This window comes from Brassica napus, chromosome C2, assembly GCF_020379485.1.
Source record: "Brassica napus cultivar Da-Ae chromosome C2, Da-Ae, whole genome shotgun sequence".
Lineage (NCBI taxonomy): Eukaryota > Viridiplantae > Streptophyta > Magnoliopsida > Brassicales > Brassicaceae > Brassica > Brassica napus.
Genome location: NC_063445.1, coordinates 57371336 through 57399221, shown reverse-complemented (window position 1 = coordinate 57399221; position 27886 = coordinate 57371336). Strand labels below are relative to the sequence as shown.

General features: G+C 35.9%; 5 protein-coding genes across 13 annotated transcripts; 1 reads left to right on the top strand and 4 right to left on the bottom strand.

Moving 5' to 3' along the window:
* Positions 1–166: 166 nt before the first annotated feature.
* Positions 167–1836, bottom strand: LOC106380214 (transcription factor RAX3). The gene is made up of 3 exons (XM_013820023.3): positions 1562–1836; positions 1312–1441; positions 167–1225 (listed from the first exon to the last, which is right to left on the bottom strand). Exons 1-3 carry the CDS (start codon positions 1695–1697, stop codon positions 382–384), a joined length of 1110 nt encoding a protein of 369 aa, XP_013675477.1. The 5' UTR covers positions 1698–1836; the 3' UTR covers positions 167–381.
* A 772-nt stretch (positions 1837–2608) lies between these two features.
* Positions 2609–3641, top strand: LOC111203278. Its single transcript, XM_022696850.1, has 3 exons — positions 2609–3130; positions 3245–3457; positions 3564–3641. The coding sequence occupies exons 1-3, from the start codon at positions 2609–2611 to the stop codon at positions 3639–3641; spliced, it is 813 nt and encodes a 270-aa protein (XP_022552571.1).
* A 5033-nt stretch (positions 3642–8674) lies between these two features.
* Positions 8675–13138, bottom strand: LOC106382945 (phosphoenolpyruvate carboxykinase (ATP) 2-like). 2 transcript variants are annotated; one of them, XM_048747334.1, is made up of 10 exons: positions 12844–13138; positions 12388–12682; positions 11963–12138; positions 11716–11869; positions 11359–11443; positions 10681–11254; positions 10366–10610; positions 10118–10287; positions 9857–10025; positions 8675–9742 (listed from the first exon to the last, which is right to left on the bottom strand). In XM_048747334.1, the coding sequence occupies exons 2-10, from the start codon at positions 12675–12677 to the stop codon at positions 9599–9601; spliced, it is 2007 nt and encodes a 668-aa protein (XP_048603291.1). In that variant the 5' UTR covers positions 12678–12682; positions 12844–13138; the 3' UTR covers positions 8675–9598. The 2 variants fall into 2 exon arrangements, with proteins under 2 accessions (XP_048603291.1, XP_048603290.1); XM_048747333.1 differs by having other exon boundaries at positions 11716–12138.
* A 4413-nt stretch (positions 13139–17551) lies between these two features.
* On the bottom strand, positions 17552–20337 carry LOC111213636 (probable E3 ubiquitin-protein ligase WAVH2). The gene is made up of 2 exons (XM_022715434.2): positions 19771–20337; positions 17552–19571 (listed from the first exon to the last, which is right to left on the bottom strand). The coding sequence occupies exons 1-2, from the start codon at positions 20167–20169 to the stop codon at positions 17844–17846; spliced, it is 2127 nt and encodes a 708-aa protein (XP_022571155.1). The 5' UTR covers positions 20170–20337; the 3' UTR covers positions 17552–17843.
* A 5839-nt stretch (positions 20338–26176) lies between these two features.
* LOC106380211 (auxin-responsive protein IAA9-like) lies at positions 26177–27644 on the bottom strand. 8 transcript variants are annotated; one of them, XR_007319212.1, is made up of 5 exons: positions 27296–27615; positions 27000–27229; positions 26761–26883; positions 26614–26650; positions 26177–26520 (listed from the first exon to the last, which is right to left on the bottom strand). XR_007319212.1 is itself a non-coding variant. In XM_048747332.1 (5 exons), the coding sequence occupies exons 1-4, from the start codon at positions 27409–27411 to the stop codon at positions 26647–26649; spliced, it is 465 nt and encodes a 154-aa protein (XP_048603289.1). In that variant the 5' UTR covers positions 27412–27644; the 3' UTR covers positions 26177–26520; positions 26614–26646. The 8 variants fall into 8 exon arrangements, 4 of the variants coding, with proteins under 4 accessions (XP_048603289.1, XP_048603288.1, XP_013675472.1 ...); XR_007319211.1 differs by having other exon boundaries at positions 26177–26526; positions 26614–26653; positions 27296–27614; XR_002655655.2 differs by having other exon boundaries at positions 26177–26526; positions 27296–27614.
* Positions 27645–27886: the final 242 nt, after the last annotated feature.

Sequence of the window (27886 nt, the reverse complement as noted above, 5' to 3'; positions counted from 1 at the left end):
ACGTTGGTGCGTTTAAAAGACAATCCTCTTTTAGGCTCTCAAATTTATATTCATAGCTGTTTCTTTCTTCTTATATGTGTCAGATGTATTGTAATTTGAAAATATTTTTAGATTTTCGAAAGACCTAATTAATTAGGGAAAAAGGAAGAAGCTAAAAGGTAGAATCTCTTTCAAATTTATAAAAGCATTAATCAAAAAGAAAAACTCAAAAGATCATATATATTGTTCTTCGTGAATAAAGCTAAGTTGAAGCTAAAATACACAAATATGAGAATATTAATCTCAATCCATGTGATTTTTTTTACCACTCTCTTATGTCATATATACTTATACAAAAACCTCTTTATATATATAAGTAAAAATAAAATTTTGCAGAAAAAATTACACATGATTTGGCCCATTGAAGTAACTTGCATCATCGGAGTTAACAAGAGAGGTTATGTCCTCCCAACTTATTGTGCTTTGATCAGCCGATGTACTCGTCGTTCCTCCGGCAAACGCTGCTCCAGCTCCGGTTACTGATGAGTTTGCATATAGTTTTGCGTTCTCGTCGTTGGTCTCAAAATTCGCTAAGTTGTTGTTGTTTAAGAACACATCATTGATAGCTTCTGTTTGAAAATTACTACTCCCAAACCATTGAGTAATCTCTTTTTGATGTTGATGGTGATCACCACTTGTGTTTGGTAATGGAGAGTTCGTACTGCTACTCATGAGAGCAAACTCTCCTTCTCCTCCTCCTGATTCCAGGTAGTAATTAGGATCTAACAAAAGCTGAGAAAAGGAAAGATCATAAGAGTTTGTCATTGAGTCTTCCGGATAATGATGATCAGGGTTTGATCTCTCCGGTTCTTCTTCAATCTTGACCATGTTCTTGAGTGGGATCAATGGCTTTTGTTCTAATGCGCAAGACGGTGTCGGTTGGTAGTAATTGCAGCTTGTTGGTTCCATCATCACAAGAGGTACTTGACAATGAGGAGGAGGAAGCTGAGGCAGTAATGGCCATGGTGATGATCCAAACATGTTGTTCAGATAAAGATCCGTACTACCATTACTTTGGCATTGTCCTTGTTGCTGTCGTTTCATCATCACCATCTCTTGCTTCATCCGAGCTTCTTGGAACTCTTTTCTTTGTTTGTTAAGAAGCTTCTTCTTCAGCCTCGTGTTCCAATAGTTCTTGATATCGTTGTCTGTTCTTCCAGGCAATTGTGCAGCAATTATAGACCACCTTTTAAAAAAAAACCATTGAACATATAAACATAATGGTTCTCTAATTCTTTAATTAATAATCTTGACCCAAGTAGAGTATAGTACCTGCTACCAATAGTAACATAGAGGTTACAAATGATGTTGTCCTCTTCCTCAGAGAAGCCACCATGTTTGATGTTAGGTCTCAAATAGTTAAGCCACCTTAGTCTGCAACTCTTCCCACATCTCCTTAGACCTATATACATGTACATATAAAATATATACAAAATATCAACGCGAAAATATGTACACGAAAGTTCTATTTGCTATAGAATATTCAAACCGTCTCAAACTATTTTAAATCATAATTATATACCAATCTTCTGAGGCAAAGCGATCCAGTTGCCTCCTGTGCCACTACTCTCGATGTAATCTTTGAGCTTTGCATCTTCTTCAGGAGACCAAGGCCCTTTCTTCACGTTAGCCTTGTCACAACACGGTGCTCTTCCCATCTTCTTGATTCGTGATTCTTGTTCTTGATGTGTTTCTTTCTCTTTCTCTCCCTCTTTATTTTTTATCTTTCTCAACTATGTTGATGATGAAGAGGAGGAGGAGGATGTTTGTATGATGGTGCGTGTATGTGAGGTTCTTATATATACATACACGGAAATGTGTATAATGGAGAAAAGTATATGTGAATGAAGAAAAAATTAAAGGAGAGAGTATATAATAGCTGGAGGAGATAGTTGTGATGAAGATGTCAAAAGTTAGGGTTTAAAAATGAATAAAAGTTACTTTATGGAATTGGAAATTTGATGATATAAATTATGTGATAAAATATTAGTAGAATTTAGAAATGAATGACAGAGAAGGGGGAACTAATGTTTTTTCTCATTTGTCTTTGCTCCTGCATCAGCATCTAGAGTTCAATACTAATGAAGTATATTTAGTCTTAAGGAAATTTTGTTAATTATAAATCCCACCAATTATATGTAAAACACCCCGTCAATTATAATGTTTGCTTAGCCGGCCGCCACCCTTTGACTCTTTTGTCTCTTCCTTCCTATATTCTAGATTTTAGGCTGTATTCATCTAACTTCAGAACAGTTTATTACTGAATAAGTTTCCGGATGGAAGAGCAAGACTTGAAAACTATGAAATATATTTTGTAATTTATTGTATGAGTTGCATCTAGTTCTAAATTTATAATCACTTTTGAGTTTTTTTTTTTTGAAATAGTGGAAATTAATCGTTGTGTTATCAAGCAATCCTCATAACAACCAAACGCTTCCTTCGTCCTGGGTAAAACCTCTCAGGCCCATTTCCCTATGCACGCCGTTTTGATGGATCTCATCCGCTTCAACTCCGCCGTTCAACCTTCCTCCTCCTGAAGCAAATCTTCTCTTCCGCAATGCTCCTGATGATGACTGCTCCTGCTCCGTCGCGTTTCAGGCCTCCTCCCGACCCACCACCGTGTAAGCTTTTTTGGTTTGAATCTCTCTCTCCCACCATTCCGCCGGACCCACCAGACCCTCCCGACGCTTCCTCTGTTCTCGCTCTGTTTCGTTTCCTCAACGCCGCCGCCAGCCTTTCATCCCATGCGTTTCCCAAAATCCAAGATCTGGAATCTCATTCGCCAATTTTGACGAGTAAGATGAGAGGCGGAGACACTCATCACTTGTCTGTTGGTGTCTCATCTTTCGTCTCAGGGCGTCTATGTACTGCTGGATGCAGTTTGTTATACCACCGGCGCACAGTGTGGTCTCCTTTTCGATCATGTCCTGATGTTCTCTTCCAGGTTTGCCTCTGCGCTTCACTCTCGGTTCATTATTCTGTTGAATGGTATGAAACATGGGTTGTATGGGAGGCACTGGATATGCGGCTCCTGGTATTAATTTGTGATGTTCCGATGGAGTCTTTCTCCTTAGGTTCTACTCTTGTGCTCGTTAGTAGCATCTATATGGCCTCAGTGCCAATCTCTACTGCAGTATGCAGTTTGTTTCTTGTGTTCAATCTGGCTCTTTGTGCTATGTTAGTGTGTGTTTCTTCTTGGTGGCAGATTGAAGAAACACTATCTATGATATTCCTTCTGTTGAAGCCGGTTGAGACGAGTACTTTTCTCTTGGGTGTTTCCTGTCTGGAGCAATCTATTTTCCCAATATTTCCTCATGTATGGAGCGAATTGGATGAACAAGCATTGCTGGTATTGCAAGGATTTTCTTCCCAGCTAGTGCATTTCTCTGCCTTTGAGGCAGTGATTGTGACCCTTTGGGTTACACTGGATGCAATTTGTCAAAAAGCCTATGAAATTGTTGTTATACACTTTTTATGGTCTTCTTTTGTAAGTTGTTTTCTTAAGCTATCTCTCTATTTTTCAGTCAGTTTGTTTGTCTGTTTGGCTTGCTATGGCCTTGTTGTATACTCCTGTAATGGAGTTTAAACTCGTTTCAGTATAATGGAAGTATGGTTTGATCAAAAAAAAAAAAAATCGTTGTGTTATCACTGTAGAGTTTTTGCAGTTAGTTATTATAATTATATTTTATCCGCCATTCTGTGTTGCTAGTAAATGTACGCTTAAACATGTATGATTATTGTATGCATGATACTACACACTTTTTTTGTCGAGAAACAAGCATATCATTAGATATTACACGCTATATATAGGTTTTCCTCATGATTCATGTCCTAGCGAGTAGTGGATTTTATAATTAGTCTTTGATCTGCGGTTTAGGAGTATGATTAACATAAATAGTAAATGGCATGCAAAATCACAAATACCTTCGATTTGATTATAATGGAGTTACATATGGATTAATTAATATGCATATACATACATACTTATATATAGCGTGTGTGCGTGTGTGCGTGTGTATGTAATTATTACATAAGACTTCACGGAAGCTTGAAGGCCCACTTGCATGGCAGCTTACGAATAAGAAGAAAGACCGATTAGAGCATTATTGAAATCCTGGATAATAATGCTTTTATGTGTACTTTTTATTACATGCACGTGATAGACTTGGTCATGAAGAGTAACAAAATAATTCAATATTTTCAAAATTTTGAACCAATTAATGACTAAATGAGACTTGTACGTAGTACGTAAGATTATATATATTATTAATATATTTTTAGTAATTGATGTTGTAGTCTATATAGTACAGAGGAGTATATACTTATCGAGATAGAGACAAATACTTCGAATGTTTGGTGATGGAAATGTGTGAACCATCTAGAAAATATAAATATACAGAAACTCGTATTGAACAACAGCTCACTGATCAAAATATATATTAATAGTTCTCAAGAAAATAATATATGAGAACACTGGTATCATGTATCGCCTATTTGAAGTTCGATAAAGGATGTAGACCATCGTCGTTACCAATAAAAAAAACTTTTGGCATACAAAGTTTTCTTAGATCAAAACTAATTAAGCGTGGATTTAACAAAAGAGTAGCATCGTATAACGTCCTTTGCTGTTCGCTAATTAATTGTAACTAAACGCTCTTTGATACATACAAACAACTTATCTATAGTATACCAAAATATTGAAGATAAATAATCAAATCCATGAAATTAAATGTCCAAAATCATCACCAAACATATATAGGATTTGGTGCGTGATCGATGAATCACTTGTTAATATAATATTACCCTTTTGAAAAGGATATGAGTTATTGATATGTACCAAAAGAGATGAAATGAAAGGTATAACAGAGATATCGGAATTTTGTGAGAGGGAATTCCGTTATGGTTGGTGAACAAAACTTTGCCAACCCTCGGAGAAAAATTACATCTAACGAATTTTAAAGGCATTATAAGATGAACATTTTTTAACACAAAATATATGTATATATAGATTTGTTCGATCTATTTGTTTAATTCTTATAGAAATATAGCTAAACGGTAATATATAATGAAGTGGTGATATATATATATATATTTTTTTTTTTTTTTGAACTGAAAAGTGGTGATATATTGATAGATTTGTTTAATTCTTATAAAAATATAGCTACTTAATTAGTAATCATGCAGTATAGCTACTGAACCTAATAATGACGACTGTCTCATGGACCCATAATTAAATTTTAATCAAAGATTTGATAGGTATGTTAAGAACATAGCATTACTTAATAGTAATTTACTAATTAACACATTTTCCACGGCAGCTGAGATTAAGGAACAAGAAAACCCACAGTCTCTTATTAAGTGTCGTCACAATTTTGGACGTTCTTATACAAACGTATATGGTTAATATTGTTTTTTCTCCTAATCTTTTATGTAAAATAAATATCGGTCAATTTGGATGTATTGTTTATAATAATTTAGTATATTGCAAAACAAGTGAAATATTATTATTGAATACTCATAAACAAACAAATAAGATTTGAAATGTAACTTTGAATGGGTTCATTTTTCAAGTTTAAATGAGCCAAAGCTTCTAGAGGAAACAATTTTTTTTTGACTTGACTTGTGATGGTTACTAAAGGGTTAAAAGTCAAAGCACTTGGAAATATAAAGTCTTCAAATTATTGAGGTATTATTCACTGTGTTTATATGCATTTGTGAAATAAAATATGTACCATCATGGGTAAAATATCTTTTTTTATGGAAAGGTTAAATAAAGTCTGAACTTTGAAGCTAAGGGTGATAAAAATAAAATAAAAATTGTATTCAGATTTCAACAACACTAGTAGGAAACAGGAATTGGTCTTGCAGCGTAGGCCATCCCTTCTTTTCCAAATTTCCTATGCTTATATATGACATTTACGCTAATTCAATCCCCCCCCTCCCCCCCCTCCCTTTTTTTTTGCTCAATGAAGCCTACGGTTCTTTTTAGTGTCTTAAAATTTCAATAATAACCAAAACTTTTGTGTTAAACATATATCAGTAATTATGTTAAAAACATATATTAATAATGTGGTTTGCTTTAAGTTAGGAGTTAAGACGTACTGCTGAATGAGCCGATTTTTAGCGAACTAAAAAATATATTGGATTTGATATTCTAAAATCATGTCTATTTTTATCAAAGAAAAAAAAAATCATGTCTATGATTTCGTTTTCAAGCTATGAAAGGACCCTATTCAAGAATCTGCGAAATCCATCCATGATTTTTTTTTTCAACCTAGTATTCAAGGATCTGCGAAATCCATCCATGATTATATCATATGCATTCTAATTTGATTTAAGTAATTATCTTAATAAATGAAATCCATCTAGAAAATATTTTTGATGATAACACATACAAGATTGACTAAAATTGAATGATCTACTTAACAGTAAAAATAGTGAAAAGAGGTGGAAAATAATTGTCAAACAGCAGGTAAAGACACAGAAGAGGAAGATCACGACAATATATTTTTTTTTGATCGAAATATATATCTCAAGGCATCTTTCTTTCTTCCATGATTTTATCTTCTCTTTCCCTGATGGTACTTTTTAGGATTCATTTACTTTCTGGAAGTATTCTATGCAAAAGAAGGTGAATCCTACTTCTATGATAAGACTCTCATGACAAGTGTACACCCTCTTTTTGTTACACTAATGACTAATCTAATAATAATTAAATACTCCATAAAACATGTTGTTGTATCGTAATCATGAGATAATCATGACATCCTTTTGCATAAAGTTCAACGTTTCCTCATGTCGCTAGAAGCTTAATGTGTTTGATAAGATCTTCCACAAGTATATCTGTATATAGCATTTGAAATTTTTACTCCCAATAAATTTCAGAAAAAAAAACTCATAAACACACAATTGGATTAGGAGTTGATTTCATGAATTGGTAATTTTTAGGTTTGAACAGGATTAGGAGGGAAATGTGTCGGTCCAAAGACAAAGATAGTGGAGTTTAGATTATACTTATTTTGGTAGTATTAAACAATACTCCCTTCGTTCATAAAAGATGTATGTTCTGGAAAAAAAAAATTTCGAAAAGATACATTTTTTACTTTTTCAAAGTATGATTTTATGAAAAATTGTAAGTTTCAAAAAAAATTAATAGTGTTTATTGAATTTCTATTGGCTAAAAATTATGAAAAATTGTTATTCACAAAAAACAATGCATATTTAATGAGTTTTCTTAATATATGTAAAAAGTATAGAATATGTATCTTTTAAAAACAGAGGGAGCAGTAATTAGTATATTCAGTAAACGCCAACTTGTAAAGTAGAATTAAGCTGTCACTCATTAAGCAAAAAAACCCGCAAATATTCAATGCGGATTTGTTCACTTATTTCACACGTTATTTGGTTTCAATCCTTGGCCTTTCTGATGTTAGCCACATCATCTTCATACATTTCATAGACAAAACAATTCAAAATTAAAATTTAGTTTAAAGAAAAATACAATTCAAAATTAAATACTGATAAGAGAGATTTTTTTCGCAAACTATAGTCTTAACAAGACTAGATGGAAGAGAAGATACTACCATCTTGTTTTCTGTAAGCTTTAGACCTTCAAACAAACCCTTAACACACAATAAACAAAACATCAAATATACAATCAAACCGGCAATATACAATTAACAAAACAAGAAGTTGTACATTTCATAACTGAAACACATTGCCTACTAATTGCTAAAGGAAATGTAGGATCATTCATTATCAGTACTTACAAACTTAACCAGTAAACTAAATCAAAATTTAGTACAATAGCCATCTGTTATATGTTACCATGCATAAGGTGCTGTGTCGTCTCATACTTGAACCTTTTGATCAAAACCTTGCTGCTCAGTGGTGTTCAAAAAAAAAACCTTGCTGCTCAGATGGAAGCAAACATTATGATAGCAACAGTTTTGTATGCTTGACCCAAAAATTTCAATACAAATCTATACAAATAGACGTAAACACCCAAATGAAACCAGATAAATACAAGTTGGTGTGGTTTATATTTATGATGCAGAAATCATAAATGCATCTTATAGACTAGAGATTGCTTCATTAATTGGGAAAAGAGTCAGAGCATGCGCAACGGGAATCCTTAAGTGAGAGTCCTTAGAGAAAAAATAATTAAATAATCAGTGGACTCCACCAAAAGCTAAGGATTCAACCCTTAAAATTTCTAAATAAGGATTATTTCTTAGTGAATCCTTGCACTATTTGCGGGTCCCCACGACTACGTGGCGGTCCGTGAATGGTCATCTTTTTTTTTTTTTTTTAATAAAAATCCAAAATATCCAGGATTAATCCGAAATGTCCTTGTCGCTAAAAACTCCAATGAGTCTCACCGTTGCGCATGCTCTTAGGAAACGATCTCATCAGAAAAACATTGAAGACTTTTGATTTATAGATATTTTGCATGTGGATGATAGGTTTCACTGTTTCAGTTTCTTACATTTAACTCAAAAGTTGAAAACCAATCATTGTTTACATAAACACTTCATAATTGCTACCTTTGCAGCTATTTGAATCCAAGATAAATCCCAAGAAACCTAGATCAACAATACAAGAACCAAAAAAATACTTGCTACCATTGCAACTATGTGAAGAAATGATACTTAGATTAGTTTGGTTGAACAGAGCATGTAAACTTATTTTGTAAGTAAACAAACATTCATGAAAAGAATTTCAATTGGAAAAAATATGACCGATAATCAAATGGAGTTTTCTTGAAATTCGTGGACTCTCTCCTTTATTCACTTTATTTTTTATGTTGTTGTACTTTTTGAAAACATTATTGGTTCATCATCATAATCTTCATCACTTTAGAAGTTTGGACCAGCTGCAAGAATCTCTTCAGTCAACTTTCCATCTTCTCCGATCTTATGACTTGTGAATGTCTCAAAATTGTTTCTAAACAAACCAGCCAACTTCAACAATGTGTCCTTATAAGCCACTTTGTCTTCCCACTGCACCAAAACACACATAACCGAATAATGTCAATTTTCATAGTTTTTACAATATATGGGGTTTATTCTGACTCATGTTAAATAAAATATAAAGTTAGGAAACGATCTCATCAGAAAAACATTGAAGACTTTTGATTTATAGATATTTTGCATGTGAATGATAGGTTTCACTGTTTCAGTTTCTTACATTTAACTCAAAAGTTGAAAACCAATCATTGTTTACATACACACTTCATAATTGCTACCTTTGCAGCTATTTGAATCCAAGATAAATCCCAAGAAACCTAGATCAACAATACAAGAACCAAAAAAATACTTGCTACCATTGCAACTATGTGAAGAAATGATACTTAGATTAGTTTGGTTGAACAGAGCATGTAAACTTATTTTGTAAGTAAACAAACATTCATGAAAAGAATTTCAATTGGAAAAAATATGACCGATAATCAAATGGAGTTTTCTTGAAATTCGTGGACTCTCTCCTTTATTCACTTTATTTTTTATGTTGTTGTACTTTTTGAAAACATTATTGGTTCATCATCATAATCTTCATCACTTTAGAAGTTTGGACCAGCTGCAAGAATCTCTTCAGTCAACTTTCCATCTTCTCCGATCTTATGACTTGTGAATGTCTCAAAATTGTTTCTAAACAAACCAGCCAACTTCAACAATGTGTCCTTATAAGCCACTTTGTCTTCCCACTGCACCAAAACACACATAACCGAATAATGTCAATTTTCATAGTTTTTACAATATATGGGGTTTATTCTGACTCATGTTAAATAAAATATAAAGTTAATCTCTCTAGAACTTACTGCATTCATAGGCTCCAAAATCTCAGAAGGCACTCCTTCAACTTCATTTGGAATCTCCAAACCAAAAATCTCAGTTTTCTGATAAGTTGCATTCAAGAGACTACCCGAATGTATAGCATCAATAATCTTTCTTGTATACGCCAACTTGATTCGACTTCCAGATCCATAGCTGCAAAATTATCAACATTTCAAAGTTATAACAATGACACATGTTTTTTTGTGGTTTTCTGAGAGCTTGAAGTAGAGATGGATGGGTTGTACCTTCCACCAGACCAGCCGGTGTTAACAAGCCAACCGGTGGCTCCTTGAGCTTTCATTTTCTCGGCTAACATAGCTGCATATTTGGTTGGGTGAAGCATAATGAAAGCAGCACCAAAACAAGCCGAGAAAGTCGCTCTTGGCTCCTTAACTCCTTCCTCTGTTCCCGCAACCTACAAAACCACAGATTCGTTGCTCATCAACCTGAAAGTCGTATCTGGCTGTGTGTTATATGATGATAGAAGACTTACGAGAGCAGTGTATCCACTGATGAAATGATACATAGTCTGAGCAAGATCCAGCTTGCTAACTGGCGGCAGCACACCAAAAGCGTCACAAGCCAATAAGATCACGTTCTTAGGGTGTGGTCCAACGCACGGTATCTTTGAGTTAGGGATGTACTCAATAGGATAAGCCGCACGTGTGTTCTCCGTCACTGATTTGTCTGTATAATCCACTTCTCTTGTGTGCTCATCAAACACAACATTCTCCAAAACTGTCCCCAAAATGCGAAACGTGAGTTATACGTTAGGGCAAAAGAGTTTTTGTTTTAATGATGTACATACCAGTTCCGAATTTGATAGCGTTCCAGATATCAGGCTCTTTCTCCCTCGATAAATCAATGCATTTCGCGTAACAACCACCTTCGATGTTCGAGACTCCAGTCTCACTCCAACAGTGCTCATCATCTCCAATCAAATATCGGTTATGATCTGTCGACAACGTAGTTTTTCCGGTTCCAGATAAACCAAAAAAAAGAGCAACATCGCCTTCTTTGCCCATGTTGCAACCAGAGTGAAGAGACAAAATCTTTCTCTTAGGCATCAGATAATGCATCACACCGAAAAGTCCTTTCTTCATTTCTCCAGCATATTGTGTCCCTAGAATCACCATCTCTCTTCTTCCTAGGTTTATGTCGACACTTGTCGATGATGTCATGTAATGGGTGAAACGGTTACATGGGAATTTTCCAGCGTTGTAGATCGTGAAATCAGGTGTCCCGAAATTCTCTAGCTCTTCAGCTGTTGGACGGATACACATGTTGTGCATGAAAAGTGAATGGTAAGCTCTTGCTGATACTATTCTGACTTTGATTCTGTTCTCTGGGTCCCAGTTTAGGTATTGATCATTCACAAACACCTGACGATATAATATAAATATAACCAAATAAATGTTTGTATTTATCCCTAATAGTGCAAATAATTTTTTAACTACATGCAGTCTTTGATGTTTGTTTGAGTTACCTTGTCCAAAGAGTTCAAGTAATCAACAGCTCTTTCTCGGTTCACCAAAAAACTTTGTTCATCCATTTCGATATTTGGTGATCCTCTGTTAAAAATAATGTAATATAATGTAAAAGTCAACATATGTTAAAAATAAATTATATCATAGTTTAATGTATGTTTCTGTAATAAAACATGTTTAGAGAACTTTATATTTAGTGCTTTAAAAGTTATTGATATAGATCTACAATAAAAACTAAAGCTACTGTTGAAAATTTTACAATCTATATTATAAGGGAACAAAATAAAGCCACAACCTCTTATCAATTTTTCATGTGGTGATTTTGATTATGTAAATGAAGATAGAGAGGGACTTACTTGCCCCACCAGAGCTCGGACGCAGTTGTCTCATCCTTAACTACACGCTTGTCTTTAGGAGACCGACCAGTTTTGGCTCCCGACAAAGTGGCCAACGCACCGGTCGATGTCACGAACGATCCTTTCTCATATTTTATCGCCTGCTCGTACAATTCTGCAACCATAAAATTCAAAATGTGACGTTTTGTTTTGTAAAATATGTAATCAAATCTTGTTAATGAAGATGGTCTGCGTTTTGGATGGTTACCTGCGGGAGAGAGGTTGTGAAGGACGTGAGTGAATTTCAGAGAACTGTCACTGACGTCAGCAGCCGGAGCTGACGTAGGAGTTTGTGGCACGTGTGCCATCACTTTAGCCGCCGACGTCGGATCTCCTCTGATTACCTTCGGTCCTGTCTCTCTCGTCAACGAAGCCAACGATGCACTGTCGTTTCATCAACAAATTATATATGTTCAGTGTCATTGTTTTCCCATATCTCATATTGTCATATTATATACTGGATTTATAAATCACGTACACCGTATGATATTGTTATTCTTCCATTTTGTGTGTTATAAATATATCAATTAAGATCCAACTTTCTGTTGACTTCTTGATTACATTTCTTATTTCCATATCACAAAGTTAAAAAACTTTAGGACCTTGGGTTATATTAATAACAAATTTACACACCTGACGGATTGAAGCATACTCTCACCGGAGACAGGAGTGGTAGGGCCACTGGTTCCCATCACTACGCCACCTCCTTCTTTGAGAGGAGTGGTCGGTGCAGATCGTTTCTTCTGGAGACTGTGGAGCTGATCGATGGTCTGAAAGTTGACTCGTGACGCGGTGTCGTCGTGGCACACGTCACTCGACGTCGTAGACTTGGCTCCCTTCTCCGTGGTGATCCTAGGAAGCGCATCACGCGCAGCCGCAGCCGAGAAACTGAATTCTCCGTCAGTGTTTCCGTTTCCCGCCATGTCCGCTAACGTGTGGGGATGAATATATACAAATATACAATTAGTTCACACACAAATATTACACAATTTTTTTTTTTGGTAAAAATATTACACAATTTGCACACACACACACAAATATGTACACGTATATGAATTTAAAGAGAGTTTATGAAGAAAATGTTAATACCGGAATGTCTTCTTCTTTGTGGAAGAATAAGAATATATAACAAAACAAAAACAAAAAAAAAACAAGATTTGTCTTAAAGGAGAAGAGATTAATGGGTGATGATGGAAAAGAAGAAGAAGCCGTTTTATAGGCTTCCTTTGACTCGATTTCTCTCATCAATCAGAAAACGCGTCTCAATTAACTTGCCCAAACGTGGTTTGACTTAGTTAAATGATGATTATCACGTTACACATGTAGCAATGTGTATACATGATTGTAGAATGTAGATAAGACAGTTGTTTACAACTACTATATACTATTAGTCTACTATGGTAAGATGACTAGACGTTGCGTTGGTTTATCCACATAGTTAACTTGTGCATGCACATGGTAGATGATCTACCGTAGATCAATTTGCATAATACATATATCCGTTTTGACCGATGAATATGTTCATGTCTTACGTTGGTAATCGTGAAACTATTCGGGTAACTATTGTCACATTCAACTAATACACTCCGGTAGAACAGTATGGAAATATGTTTGTTAAGATTTCCTTCAACAGACAAGACTCTAGTTGTGTTAACTTAAAGATACAGAACAGATTTATGTTGAGATGAATGAAACAGAGAGAGCTTTGGATAAGAGAGTGTGAGAGTTAAGAGAAGGAGAACACACAGATATTTAACGAGTTCACGCCCATTAACGAGGGTCGCTACATCTCGCCGAGACTATGCTCGGAATCCACTAGAACAAAAGGATTACAAGTGATGGTCAAAGGGAACACCTCGAACATGAGCCCAAAGAGGGATGGAGTCCATAGTGGGGGGAGTTATGGCAAGCTGAGCACTCCATTGTGCAACATAGAACATAGAAGTCCCAATATGCCATTATCTCTTGTTCTACTAACTTCTGGCGAATGAATTCATTTGGGATTTTTACTAGCATAGAGTGAGTTTGAGGCCTCAGATGAATGACCAGTTTGGTGTCTTTTCCCCAGATATGAGATAAAACGCTTTGAAATTGGCTATAGGAGGGAGTTTTTCCAGTGAAGACTCCTATTCAGCTCCTCGGTTGAAAACCTCGTCTGGGATTTTAACTTGAGGGATCCCTTCGGGAGAGAAAACCAATTTGGAGCTAGTCTTGAATCAAGGATCTATCAGTTCCCATCTTAGATTTGCCAGCATAGGTCCTGTCCTAAGGAGGAGGCTTCGAAGAATTCCCGCTAGTTTGAGGGTCTCTGTTTGGGGGATTATGTGAGCTCGCGTCCACTGAGGGATTCTCTTGCCCTGAACCCGCTGGAACATGAGGAATAACATAGTCAACAGGAAGAGAAACCGTAACAGGTACGGAAGGAGAAATCTTTGATGGTTTGGAGAATGGGTTAGACAGAATCTCAGGTCCCGAAGCTTGAGGGAGTACTTTTGAAGATTCAGAAGTAACCACATGAGGAGCAGTGCAGGAGGAGGAGGAGCCCCTTTTGCCCTCGCTGAGAGGGTAGTATATTGAGCAGAGATGAAGTCTATCTCTTTAATCTTTGCTGAAGGGAGAATCTGAAGTTTATCCAGTCCTTTTTCAGAGATCTGGATAGACACTGTAGTAGGAGATATATCCATAGTCGTGGAAGATGATTCCAAGTTGACCATAGTAGTAGCTCGGTTATCTGGAGACAACCCGGGAACAAACCGACTTCCCACTACCCCAAGAAGAAGAAGGGAAGGTTGGTGGGGAAATCTGAAGTTTTGAAGCGGCTTCGGGAGAGTGAGGGAGCGGAGGGAATCCAGATGGATGGAGAGGAGATCCAGATCCAAAGGTTCCAGCTCCAGGATCAGGGGGTCAGCCGCTTGATGGAGCGAAGAGGCTCCTGCCATTGAAACGGATGAGCAGTAGTGTGAACAGTAGCTAGCGAGCAGGTGAGGAGAAAGAATAGAGAAAAAGAGATATCTTCTCCTTATCCCAGTGTTTAACTTCTTTTTTTTTTTTTTCGCTAAAATTTGGTGCATATATTATAAAAAGCAACATTGGTCTTGTGCAGCTACAAAACGCCAATTGTGATAATGCCAAACGCATAGAGACAAACGGTCCTGCTTTGTGCTCATAACTATACACCAATAGTAAGCGTTCTCTTTGGTCCAAAGTCTTCTAACTCAACCCCAAGTAAACCTTACTTTAACCTGAGTTCTTCTTTGACTTGCTCATCAAGTTCTTATCTTCACAATGTTTGTATTTCAAATGTATAATGTCGTTTTCCAAAATCTTATCCGTGCAAATTACAAACATATTTTAAGCTCGATTTTTTTGATTGATCATGTCTTCAGCTGTTTGACTAGAAATAATATATACTGTTTTTATTCAAGGTACGGCACATTTTTATACGATAATTTTGTGGATAATTTAACATGCTGAAGTGGAAATATTTGTTCATGTATTATAAATATAATCTGATTTTGGCCTTGTTGATTTACTGATACGACCAGTTATGAGGGAAACTAGGTTATATACTATCAAATCAACTGTTAAACTCATTATGCGTGTATATGTAATAAAAACAACTTAAGTAGTAATATAATTTAATTATTTTGGAAAGTCCACTGCCAAAACAACAACAAAATTGAAACTGTACTACTTTCTCAAGACAAAAATAGTGAGTGAAGACTATTTGAACTTCAAATGCAAAATGGATTGTTTTCCCTATAATTTTATTTATAATATTACGCGAAAGTTGAAACCCGTATCTTTTACTTGTAAGTATGTATGACATTTCATTTGTATTTAGCGTAATAAATAAATATAAACATGGTTATTGTTTATACCGCTGGTTGCAAACCACAAGTCATCAACAAAAATATCCAGAAATAATACATCGTGGGCTGTGGTTAGGAAAAGTTTACTTTATAATTCGAGTAAATTAGATATAGATAACCTTTTAGAAAGCCAAGTGTCAGTATTTGATCTGAGAAGTCGATTTCAAGGGACGGTGATCGGAATGTCAACGTTGGACAATTTTTCGCATATCACAACCAGCACTCGGAAGGATCAGATATCCGAGCAATTTTAAGGTATCCGGATCCAGATTCTTATCTGATAGATTCATAATTTTACTATCTTTAGCCGGATCTAGGGTTCTCGGATATCCGGATGTCGGATATCCTTCTGAAAATTATAATATCCGGCGGATATCCGGATCCGGCGAATATCCGGATCTGGATTTGGATTCTTAAAATAAATAAATAATAATATTAATATATATAAAATATTAACAATAATTTAAAAATAAATATATATATATATAATGTTTTAATTATTTTTATGTATAATGTTACAAAATTTACATAAAATTTATATATATTATTATAAAAATAAAAACATATTAATAAAATTAATTTGAATATATATAGATATTACTATTTTTGAAATAGTTATTAATAAAACTTACAGATCCAGATATCCAGACTAAAAAATTAAGATATCCGGATTCGGATCCGGTTTTGACAGATCCAACATTTTACTATCCGGATCCGAATTCGGCCCTTCCGAATATCCGAATTTTTGGATCAGATCCGGATCAAATCTCGGATCGAATCCGGATCTCGGATAAAAGTTTCATGACAACCAGATCAGCTGCCTTATCTATGAGACGTGGGTCTTTTAGAGTTGACCAAGCTTTACAAATAATTAAAATCCCAGTAATTAAATTAAATAATTATACCACTAATACTACATTTAGAAAGAAAAAAATGATAAAATTTCAATAAACAGATACTCTCTCTCCTCCAAAATACAAGTTGTTTTGAATCATATTAAAAAGTTAATTTTATCTGAAAAAGTATCAATAAAATATATATTAAATTAGGCTAGCCAATTATAAAATACACTATAAAATATAATTGGTTGTACAGTTTTTAATGAAGTTGAAAGTTACATAGATTGTTGAAAACATCTTATATTTTGAAACATATTTTTTTTAAAACATATTACATTTTAAAATGGAGGTAGTACATTTTATCTGCCGTCCACTAGTAAAAAATAAAAATCAACTGGTATTCAGCATGAAATAAATTAAAATTTTAAAAGGCTTCAGCAAAACAAAAATGTTTAGAAAAAGGGTAAACTTTCTTAATTCCAGGCTAGTCTTAAATTACATGATTTGGTGGATATGTCCATTTTGTTGGGCCGGTTTAGTGTAGAGTAAATGTTATTTTCACTAAATTATTTGTGGGTCTTTATGTTTCTTGCTGGTAGATAGTTTATATCTGTGACATATCGGACATGGAGTGGTGGCATGAAAGGTTAAGGATTGATGGGCCAACATCACTTTTATCTTAACGGGCTTGGAATACCGAATTCTCTCATCTTTGTTTTACAACATTTGGCCCTACTGAGCTAAAAATACAGCAAAGCACCAATCAATTTTTTGGGTCTCTCATGATATTAATCATTAGTTTTATATATTTCATTGTTGTGTCACAAGACATACATTATAATACAAGTACAACCACTGGGAATATATTTTTTATTCTGGTAAACCTTTTAAGTTTTCTATAACAATATGCTAGCCTATAATGATGATCACATGACTAATCATGATCTTTCCTATGTAAAGGTATAAAGTATAATAAATTCATGAAATTTAAACGGCACGATAATATAAACTAAGTACAAACTTACTTTTGATTTTGAAGTCCAGCATTGCATCCACTCTCTGATTATCCACTACACTTTTATAGTATATAAAAAAAATTCAAACTTCATTTATTTTCTTCAAACTTTTTCTGTCACAAATTTGGATTTTCTGAAAATTACAAAAAGGGAGATGATAAAAGCTACAAGACCAATTAATTCTCTCAATGTACCAGTCTCTGCATTACAAAAAAGGCCACACCCGTCGGCTACTGCTTGTCGCTGTCATGCACCTATAGGGTCCCTTTCTAAAAATCATGCTTCTATAATTTTATTTATGATATCTTACTCAATTATTGGTTACTAATATTTAAATAATTACATACCAACTAATAATCAACTTAAAATCTGGCGTTTTCCAAGCCGTGCATGTCGCTGACTCGGTTTAAATGCTTCCTCATGATAGCCACTTTCGCCAATTTCTCAGCGGCTCTCCAAGCCGAAGTCGGCGTTAGTTGCTCGGTTTTCTCCTCTTCGGCTCGGTTTGCTGTACCGTCTCTCGGTTTTAACCGGTTAAGCTCGGCTAACTCAGCGTCCAAGCTCTTCAAGCTATCATTCTCATCCAACGCGTTTGACCGAGCCGCTGTTAAAACCTCATAGGCTCCGGCTAAATCTTCACGCTCAATCATCTTACGTGACTCAGCTACAGCGCGGCAGACAGAGTGTCGATTCCTCAACCGTTCGATGCTAGCAGAAACGAATCGGACGGTCTGTGGCCGCGGGATCAAAAACCGTTTCTCGTTCGGACAAGGAAACGGCTGAAGCGTCGCGGGGTCAACGACCGAAGACCGTACGGACATCACACGGTGGGACCCGCTCGAAGAAGTCGGCACTTTGAGCTCAACGAGAAATTCTCTCTCCTCCTCCGCGAACAGATCCCCGACGACAACGGCCGACCCGGATCCGAAACTCTCGGGTCTGCCCGTTAAAGAGTAAACCGCTGAGATCTCGGTCAACGGGGATCCGGAGACCAAACATAGATTAAGCTTCACGTCATGCAAAGCCACGTTGAACAAAGCAGCGACTCGCTCCGTGAACGCGTCTCGTAGAGGCGCGTACTGCAACGCGCTTGGAGACGCGATCCAGACGGAATGAACCGGGATCATTGGACGAGACAAGCGAGTGGTGGAAACGACGAAGGGCACGCGCTTGGAGCTTAGCCTAGCTTTCAAAACCGCCTCCGGCTGATCCTGACCGTCTGATAAAACCAAAACGCTCGCCGTTGGATTCCTCTCCCGCCGATCCTCAACGACTTTAACCGCTTTCTTCAACGCGTCGCTAACGCTCATCCCTCCGCCGCCGGTGGCTTCAACTCCGCCGAGCGAGTCCACGATCCTCCTCGCCGACCCCCGTCCTCTCGCCGTCATCCGCCGTAACGGCATCAACCGTTTCGACCCCGTCGAGAACACGACGATCGAGAGCCGGTCCATCTCCCGGAGGAGAGAGATCACCAGCCTCATCGCGTGCTTAACCGTCTGCAGATTAGCTCCGCCGCCGCTCAGGTCGAGAACCGCCACCAAATCTATCGACGGCCGCCGCGCTCTAACGGCGTCCTTCATCGGCGACGCCTTCACTTTCATGACGGCGACGTGCGTCTCGATCTTTTTCCCGGTCTCCACCACGGCGGATTCCGGCAGCAATTGGACCTCGAGGTTCCCGGAGATCGAAGCCGCCGGGGTGATCGAAGAATCCGGGAAGAATCCGGGGAACTCGTCGTCTTCCTCTACGTCGTCGTTTTCGTCTGATTCTAATATAGTGTTGAACCGAGCGAGAGAGACGGGCGAGTAAGCTAACGGCTCGTCGTCGTTGTAGACTCTCAGCGACTTCCCGGTTTTGATTTCTCGGATCCCGGGTTTTCTAATCGGGTCGGATCCGAAATTCGCAGACGGAGGATCTTTCCTCGGAGCGTGACTCCACGCGGTGGAGCAGAAAGGGCAGCGCTTGTCTTGTAATCTAACGGCGCAAGAGAGGTGAAACGAATGTGAACACTCCGCCGTGAAAATCGCCGTCGAGTTGATTTGGTCGGAGTGAACTCTCTGTAGACATATCCCACATCTGTTACTGTTACTCTGCATCCGAAACAAAAGAGCTTTAGATTAGTATACTTATTACAAAACAGAGCTTTTAGATTCATATATACTTATTACAAAACAAGTCTTTATTTAGTATAGTTATTACAAAACAGAGATTTAGATTAGTATACTTAAGATTGTGAAATTAGAAGAATCAAAAAACAATTAGAAAATAAATAAAAATCATAAGGCTTACCTGGTTGAGGAGAAGTGTAGCACGGAGGAGAGAGACGCCGGCGTGGGAGGAAGGAGAAGATGATTTGGGAGAAGAAGGGTTAGAGAGAAACTTAGGAGTCGAGGGGTTACTTGTCCTCGGAGTAGCATTGCTTGTAGTCCTGCATTGGAGTCTGGGACTAGTGGGAAGAGATGGAGTAGCGGCTGCGGTTGAAGCGGCGGAGCGACATCCACTTCCACCACCTCCGCCGCGAGATCGGAGGCGGGGAGTTGATGGGTTTGAGAAAAAACCGAACTTTGATCGGAGTCTTGGTGTGGGAATAGGTGGGTCAGTGTGAAGAAGGTCTGATGATGATTGATGAGATTTGTCTTGATTACTAGGAAAGGATGTGCAGAACGCTTTTCTCCAACCAAACACCATTTCCAGCTGAACAAATGAAGAAAAAAAGTTCTTTCTTTAACTTCTTTCTATCTTCCACTCTTTTTTTCTCTAAGTGATTATATAGAAGATGAAGGGAGCTTTGGGCATTGATCATAAGGAAGATGGAGATATTAAATAAGATAAAGATTAGAGAGAGAGAAAGATATTTCTTCTTTACTGACGTTTAGAAACATTTAATTATTTTTTATTGTAAGCAATATTAAAAGGTGAAAATTATGACTTCATGCGTCTGAAATGGCTTTTGTTTCCATTTTGCATGTAAATCTTTCATAGTTTCTTGCCTCGAAGAAAATAATCACTGATTCGTTACGTCCCCTTCATATTTTTTAAACTATAATCTTTGTTTATGAAGGTCATATTACATACTTTTATATTTGGGTTTGATCTTTCAAATCGTTTTCATTGGGATGGACGATAAAATAAAAAAAGGTCAACGATGGAACCGACCATATGCATATGGGATTTCATTTGACTAAAGACCCGGCGATCTTTGTTCCATTTGCATGTAAAAAAAAAAAAAATTGCATGCATGTAAACCTTTGTTCCATTTGCTTGTAAAATTTCACTTATTTTTTTGATAACCAAATTTAACTTGATGAATCGATTATTATATCTCAACACTAAACAATTATAACCTGACGTATTTGGATTCATATTTACCTTCCAATGTGGTTCAGTGTAGAAGAAACTAAACCTTACTTTCTCGACTTCATCTAGTTGTTCTGATATTTTGTTTTGCCAAAAAAAGAGAAGTCAAACATTGTTCATGTGGCACGTGATGTTGGAAATAGAATCTGAGCAACAAACGGTAAAGCATGTTCTAAAAATTACAAAAGAATATATAAATAAAAATGAAGATTGCAGAGAGATTTTTCAGAACTGCGTCGTAATTAGCAGAGGACTAGAGTTCTGTAGGTCTAGAGGCATTTATTTTTCTGACTCTGTCTGTACACTCTGTCAAAGTCAAGTATCTTTCCACATTCACTTCTACTGTTTTACTTCCATTTGAGTTTAGCTTATCTAACTTTAACTATATTATATAGCATCTATATACTGACTGAACAGATTAACTTAATTAACGTTTTTGGTTTTGGACTATATGTGAAAATTTTGTATGTTTGAAGGAGAAAGGTCGAAGTGCATTTATTATTACAAACAAAATAATTTAAATTGTCCACATTTCGGATGATCCAAATAATAATAAATTATATGGTGACGACAAGAGCTAATGATATGACATAAAGATTAGACTGGTCCAGCAAATTTTTGAATTCTTGCTATGGCAAAAATGGTGGTTTCCTTTGACTGGGATAGTTCTAAGTTCTAACTATCCCTTTTAAAATCTTTTCGAATACCCATTAGATCTACTGGCTGATGATCAGTGCCTAAACTAACTCCATATTACTAGATCAGTGGTATAAACTCCAAAGCATACATTATTAAAGTTTGTGGCTTTGAGTATTTTGGAATTTTGCAGATGAGCCACATGAATGAATGAAGGAAAAAATACGGATTAAAACTAACTAGTTATTTTTTTTTGTAACTGAGAACTACTAAACTAACTAGTTTTTGTGACAAAATTTTTTTTAAAAAAAAAAAAAAAAAAAAAAACTAACTAGTTATGGCTAAATTAAAATACTATAGGTAAGGATTTGTAAATTGCTTGGTAGGTTAAGTTGTTACCCTTGTATGAACATCACATGACTTCATGCGTGCACGCCATGGAATTATTGACTATCCATTAGAAAACGAAAATATTACTTCGTAAATAACTTAACTAGGTTTTATAAAATTGAATGAGATCTTTTAATGCGCTACACATCACAAGTATACACACTTAGTTACTATCCGGACAAAGTTGATAATCAAACCTTCCAAAACGAAAAAGAAAAATTGTACAATAATAATGCTGATACTATTTTGTCCATAAATAAATAGATCACGACCTCCCATGATTGATAGTTGATAAGAAATATATGGATACCACCAATTCGGTGGGTTGTCGAAGGTCTACCAAAAAAACACACACATTCATTCTGTTGATCGTATATGCATTTATGAAAATTCATTTATATGATTTATACGCATTTATTAGCACTAGGTTCATCCCAGAGCGAATACAAAGTTAATATGTTTTTCTAGAATTTGAATCCAGCAGTGTGCGTTTGAACTGTTCTGTTCTAAACTTTGGGTCAAACATATTGGGTGGTTAATGGAACGCCTAGTGCTAACCATACATATATATTATTATCAAATGAGAAGAGCCAAGGTGAGAGAACGCGATTTGTACCGTTTACGTGGGGAAAAGGTGTAAACAATTTGTTCGTTTGTATATAGTTTATATGTGTTGATTTATATGTTCGTATTTATATGGATTATTAGATTCATGTGAGATTGATTGATAAATCTAAAAGCACCATTAACCCTTAGAGACAAATTTGGATTCTTAATGATTTTTAAATAATTATAATGATGTTTAAGAGCTAGTACTTAAAAGACACCTATATATTTAGCTCCAATGGTAAGTTCTTAATTAGAGATTTTTGAAAAAAAAATTATTAAATTTAAAGAGAAGGAGGAATATGAGTTTATAGATGGCAGAGAAGGAAGAGAAGTCGGAAGTTTCAGATGCATTTATCTACGACATTGATGACAAAGAATAAACACAAACACAAACACCTTTAAGCAATTCTAGCTAGCCATCACTTATATTTATCACACAACCACAACCAAAACCATATTCTAGCTAACCAACACATTAATTACAGTCGATGCTATTGAAACCAAATCCTAAACCGAACCAGAAAGACAAAGTAACACTAACTTGTGCTCGTTGAAGGTTTGCTCAATCATCCTTGGTCGATGATCAACCTTGACCCTCAATCTGACAACAGAAATATAGAAAAAAAAATTAATTCAGACATAACTACACAGAAAAAAAACTAATTCAATCATTTGAAAAGAAGAAAACTTTTACATGTATTGTTCCACCAATGTACTCCTCTGCTTTGCTTTTCTTCGTCTTCTACCACAAACACACAATTAAAAATCAGTCAATTATTTTCTGATTCACGAGACAGAACATGATGAACCTAAACTAACTTACAAACAAATCATATTGAAATTGTGATGACAACAACATATACAATAATCAATCGCTTGCATAACTAACAAAGAACAGAAGAACCGTTTTACCTTTGGATTTGAGGTGAGGCACGGAGGGAAAGCTTTGAGGAGAAGACCCACCGAGAGACAGATTCGAGGAGAACCAACAAAATAGAAAGAAAAACAACCGATCAGACAGATTCGAGGAGAAGATGCATAATCTAAGAACATGCATAATCAAGAACACAACAATCGCTTACCTTTCGATTTCAGAAGATCAACTGAGAGAGAGCTCCGTCGCCTCGGGGAAAACTACCGAGAGAGAGGTTGCCAAATAAAGCCACCGGAGGAGATGTCGCCGACGCGAGCCACCGGACGAGATGTCGCTGACGAGAGCCACCGAAGGAGACGTCGAAATTGCCTTTCGCCGAGAGAGGTTGAGAGAGAGAGAGAGAGAGAGAGAGAGAGAGAGAGAGAGAGAGAGAGAGAGAGAGAGAGAGATTTTCGCGTTTAACGCGTAACCGACAAAACATCCTCTCATCCCGTGACACCTGGCGAGCAAGAAGCGGGCCTTCTCTCCCTACCCTAAGAGGCGCGTCTTTGCCTTTTTTCATTTTTTTTTTATTTTGGTTAAGAGTTACGCTAAGAGCTAGCGTTGAGCATGCTCTAATGTACTATAAATTTTTAAAAACACCTGATAATGACATTGATATGTCTGAGTTTTACCCTTTTACTGCTACAAGGTTTGAATACATTCCTAGTATCAACCAAAACAATATGTTCACAAGTTACCATTTTAACATTTTAGTGGGCATTTTGTGATTGTTGGTTTCATATGTATATAAATAGTTGTGTACATAGAGAGTTTAGAAACCAATATAAATGAGTGTTAAAGGTAACGCCACGTTCCATCGTTTAGAAGCATACTTCATTTCATATTTTTGGAGACAAATTTGACATGTCATTCCCTAAGTCTTTGTCATATTTAATTTTAGAAATGTTCAGTAATACTATATAGTTGATCAACTTATATAAAACTATATAATCCGTCCCATTCGAAGTCAGTGCATCGAATCGAATTAAATGAGATTCACAAGCAATGACTATTTGTTTATGCGCATACTGCTAGGCTTCACATGAAGCTATAAGAATCACACATCTATCCAATTCTCTGGATAAAAGTAACAAGAATGATTTAAATTCGACCAGTAGATTCTTTTGTTGTTAGAGTATATGAGTATTTAATTATCTCGATATTTATGCGCTGGAATTGATTAATTAATGCATCTTTGAAATTTGATACTTGGAATATAACCTATCATTGGGGTAGGGTTTATTTCAAAGGATGATAAAACTATAACCTATATGTTGTTTTGTCAACGCTAATGGAAATTATAAAAATGGGCAATAAATGATATCATGGAAATATTTGTTTATAAAACAATTATTAATAATCAAACCACCATTGCCAAAGTCTAATGCGCACTATGTTCGCATCTTTGGGTACAGAAAATAATTAGAGAAGGATGAGAAAATATTATATACAGTCGATACCCCATCAATATGTTCATGTATCTTTGATTATTTTGTGAAACGATGGAGTTCAATACACTATTAAAACGTACTCACTGAATTTTAAACTGATACCGCTGTTGAAATCTATGATATATTCATCTCGGAGAGTTTAACTTTCATGAGTTTAACACTCATGAAGTTTTGTTTTTTTAGGTTTGGTCAAGAGTTTCATGGAAAATTAAAATTTTAAGTCACGATATCAGACACTTCCCTGCGCAAACCTTTCTTCCTTTGTCTCGTAGCATTTGGGTCTTCGAGGAGGATTATTAATGTTGGTTCAAGGATCTACTTGCGCCAATAATTTAGCCGCATATCAAACCGACTGCCAGAAGATATATGCATTAATTTCTCTGCATCTTTTCTTGATATACTCCCTCTGTTTCGAATTAGTAGTAGTTTTAGATTCATGCAGTAGATTAATAAAACATTTAATTTTACATATTTTCAAAACAAAAACATCATTATCAATACACCTAACCATATTTCAATCAATAGAAAAATAAACAGGAGAATATTATCAATAAATTTTGTATTAGAATTCTAAAACGACACTTATTTTTACATATTTTCAAAACAAAAACATCATTACCAATACACCTAACCATATTTCAATCAATAGGAAAATAAACAGGAGAATATTATCAATAAATTTTGTATTAGAATTCTAAAACGACACTTATTTTGAAACGAAAATTCTACTCTATAACGATAACTAATTCGAAACTGAGGGAATAATAAGTTAGAAGTAGATATCCACAAAAGTTATAGTGGCAGATTTGAGAAAACCAATTAGAAGTTTAGAACTGGATAGTTAACTTGAACAGCTAATTGATTTCCATTGGTTATTCCATCCTATATATGCTTTTGGATTAACGTATGCATTTTGGTTTAACGCTCTTCCACATGTAGTAAGTGTTTTACAATTTAATAACCCACCTCCCCGATTTAAGTAGGGATCGATATTCAAAATTGTTTTTGCGAATGCAAGCATGCAAACAAAACCTGCGGGTTCCATTCTTGACCATCAATCGTAATTCGTAACTGGAGCTGGACAAGAAAAAAAAACGCTATCGTATAAACAAACGAAACCGAAATTTTGTATATCACCTGAATAGTTTCACTAATTGAGAATCTGACCTGAAAGCAAATGTAGTGCATCGGAACCCAATTGAATAAATTCTAATTGGGTGTTTCATATATAAGACAATCCATCTAATTTAAGTTATTTTTGAACTTAAACATAGCTCTGTTTACGACAAAGCCGAATAATTATAACAAAACAAAGCTGATAACTAAAGAAGGCGGAGAGGCAGAATAACAACATTACATTAATATCCCAAAATAGAAAAGTCAAACCACACATCGAAATCAAATCAAACCAAACATAGACCAGACTCTAGACAGTAGAAACAGCCACCAGTTTACTGGTTCTACTAAAGCTTTAGCGTAGTCAATTCTTCTTCATTTCTTACGTACGTAGTTTTTATAATAAAAAAAAAATTCAGAAGCTAAAGATGTTTTGAAATTTTTAAAAACACCACCAAAAGATATTTCAACCGCACATAATTTGTATAACTAGAAAGCTTTTCTCTTCTTTTTTTTTCCAAGTCTTTTAAGCTCTCATCTTCGATTTCTTCATTGCTCTCGGAGCTGCAGCTGCAAAAACATCACAATATCGATCATATAACAAGACACTGCGATTATCACATTAAACACGTTAACAAGTGGAAACAAAAGACATACCTAACCCAATGGCATCACACCCTTTCATTATCTTCAGCTTCTTGCAGACATCAATAAACATTATGTAGATTTTATCAGAATAATTAAATCTCAATTAGTATCTTTCTAATGCATGTTTAGATTTTATTCCAAAAGCATAAAACTTACTCCCATGGAACATCTCCAACAAGCATCCAGTCTCCATCTTTGTCCTCATAAGTGAGCACATAGTCTTTTCCATTCAGGAGATCCTTGAGCTTGGTCTCACAGAGCTTATCTTTCCCTGCATCTCTGTTAGATCCACATTGACTTAAACACAAAATAATCCATTGCATTCACTAATCGATCTACCATGAAATTTCTATTCAAAGCCTCATATTAGCAAAATCACAGAGAAAACATCTCACCAAGAGTGAAAGTGGTGAACATTTTCTCCAAGGCTGAAGAGAGCTCCATGTAGTTAGTGTAGCTCCTCAGGTCAACTTTCCTCAGATAAAGAGCACCATCCATGCTCACCTTCACGAAGAGGGCCGCCTCGTAACCTGGCTTCCCATCAACTTCATCACTGTTCTTACAAGTGGTGGCCAACGTGTTCTTCCTGTAAGATCTCACTGGAGGCCAACCAACAATCTGTGCCCTGAAAAAATAAAATAAAAAATTTACCCTTCAGCATATCAAACTCAAGCAAAAGAAGCTATATTACTTGGCTGCAGGTGGGCTATAGCTGTTGTTTGTAGCGCTCCCCTGTCCCTTGGGGATGTTCTGCGTCGCTTCCTTCTTCATTACAGATTGGTTAGCTACAACCCCTTCAGAAAACATCCAGTTTTTCTAGTATAAACCGAACTTTCAGACTTATACGAGTTTTCTTAACATTCCCAAGCTTTATAAAGTTTGTTCCTCATATTTTATATGTCGAATATTTAAGTCAGGAGAAAACGGAATTTCTGGGAGAGTGAGAAAAGAAGAGTGCAAAGCGGAGTTTATATTTCAGTATTTAATATTACATGTACTTAAAATATGTGTGGCTAATTAAATACTACTCCCTCCGTTTTTAATATAAGTCATTTTAGAGAAATTTTTATGTTCCAAATTATATAACGTTTTCGATTTTCTATGTAAAATTTATTAACACTTAATGTTATATGACCAATGATAATATACCTTCTATTTTATTATTGGTTGATTTGTGGTCTACGTTGCACGGAAGCTTCATAGGACGTCCGCTTCCCGCTTCGGAATCAGAATCAGAATCGGAAGCTTGTGGAAGCTTGCGGAATCTCGCTTCCAAAATGCT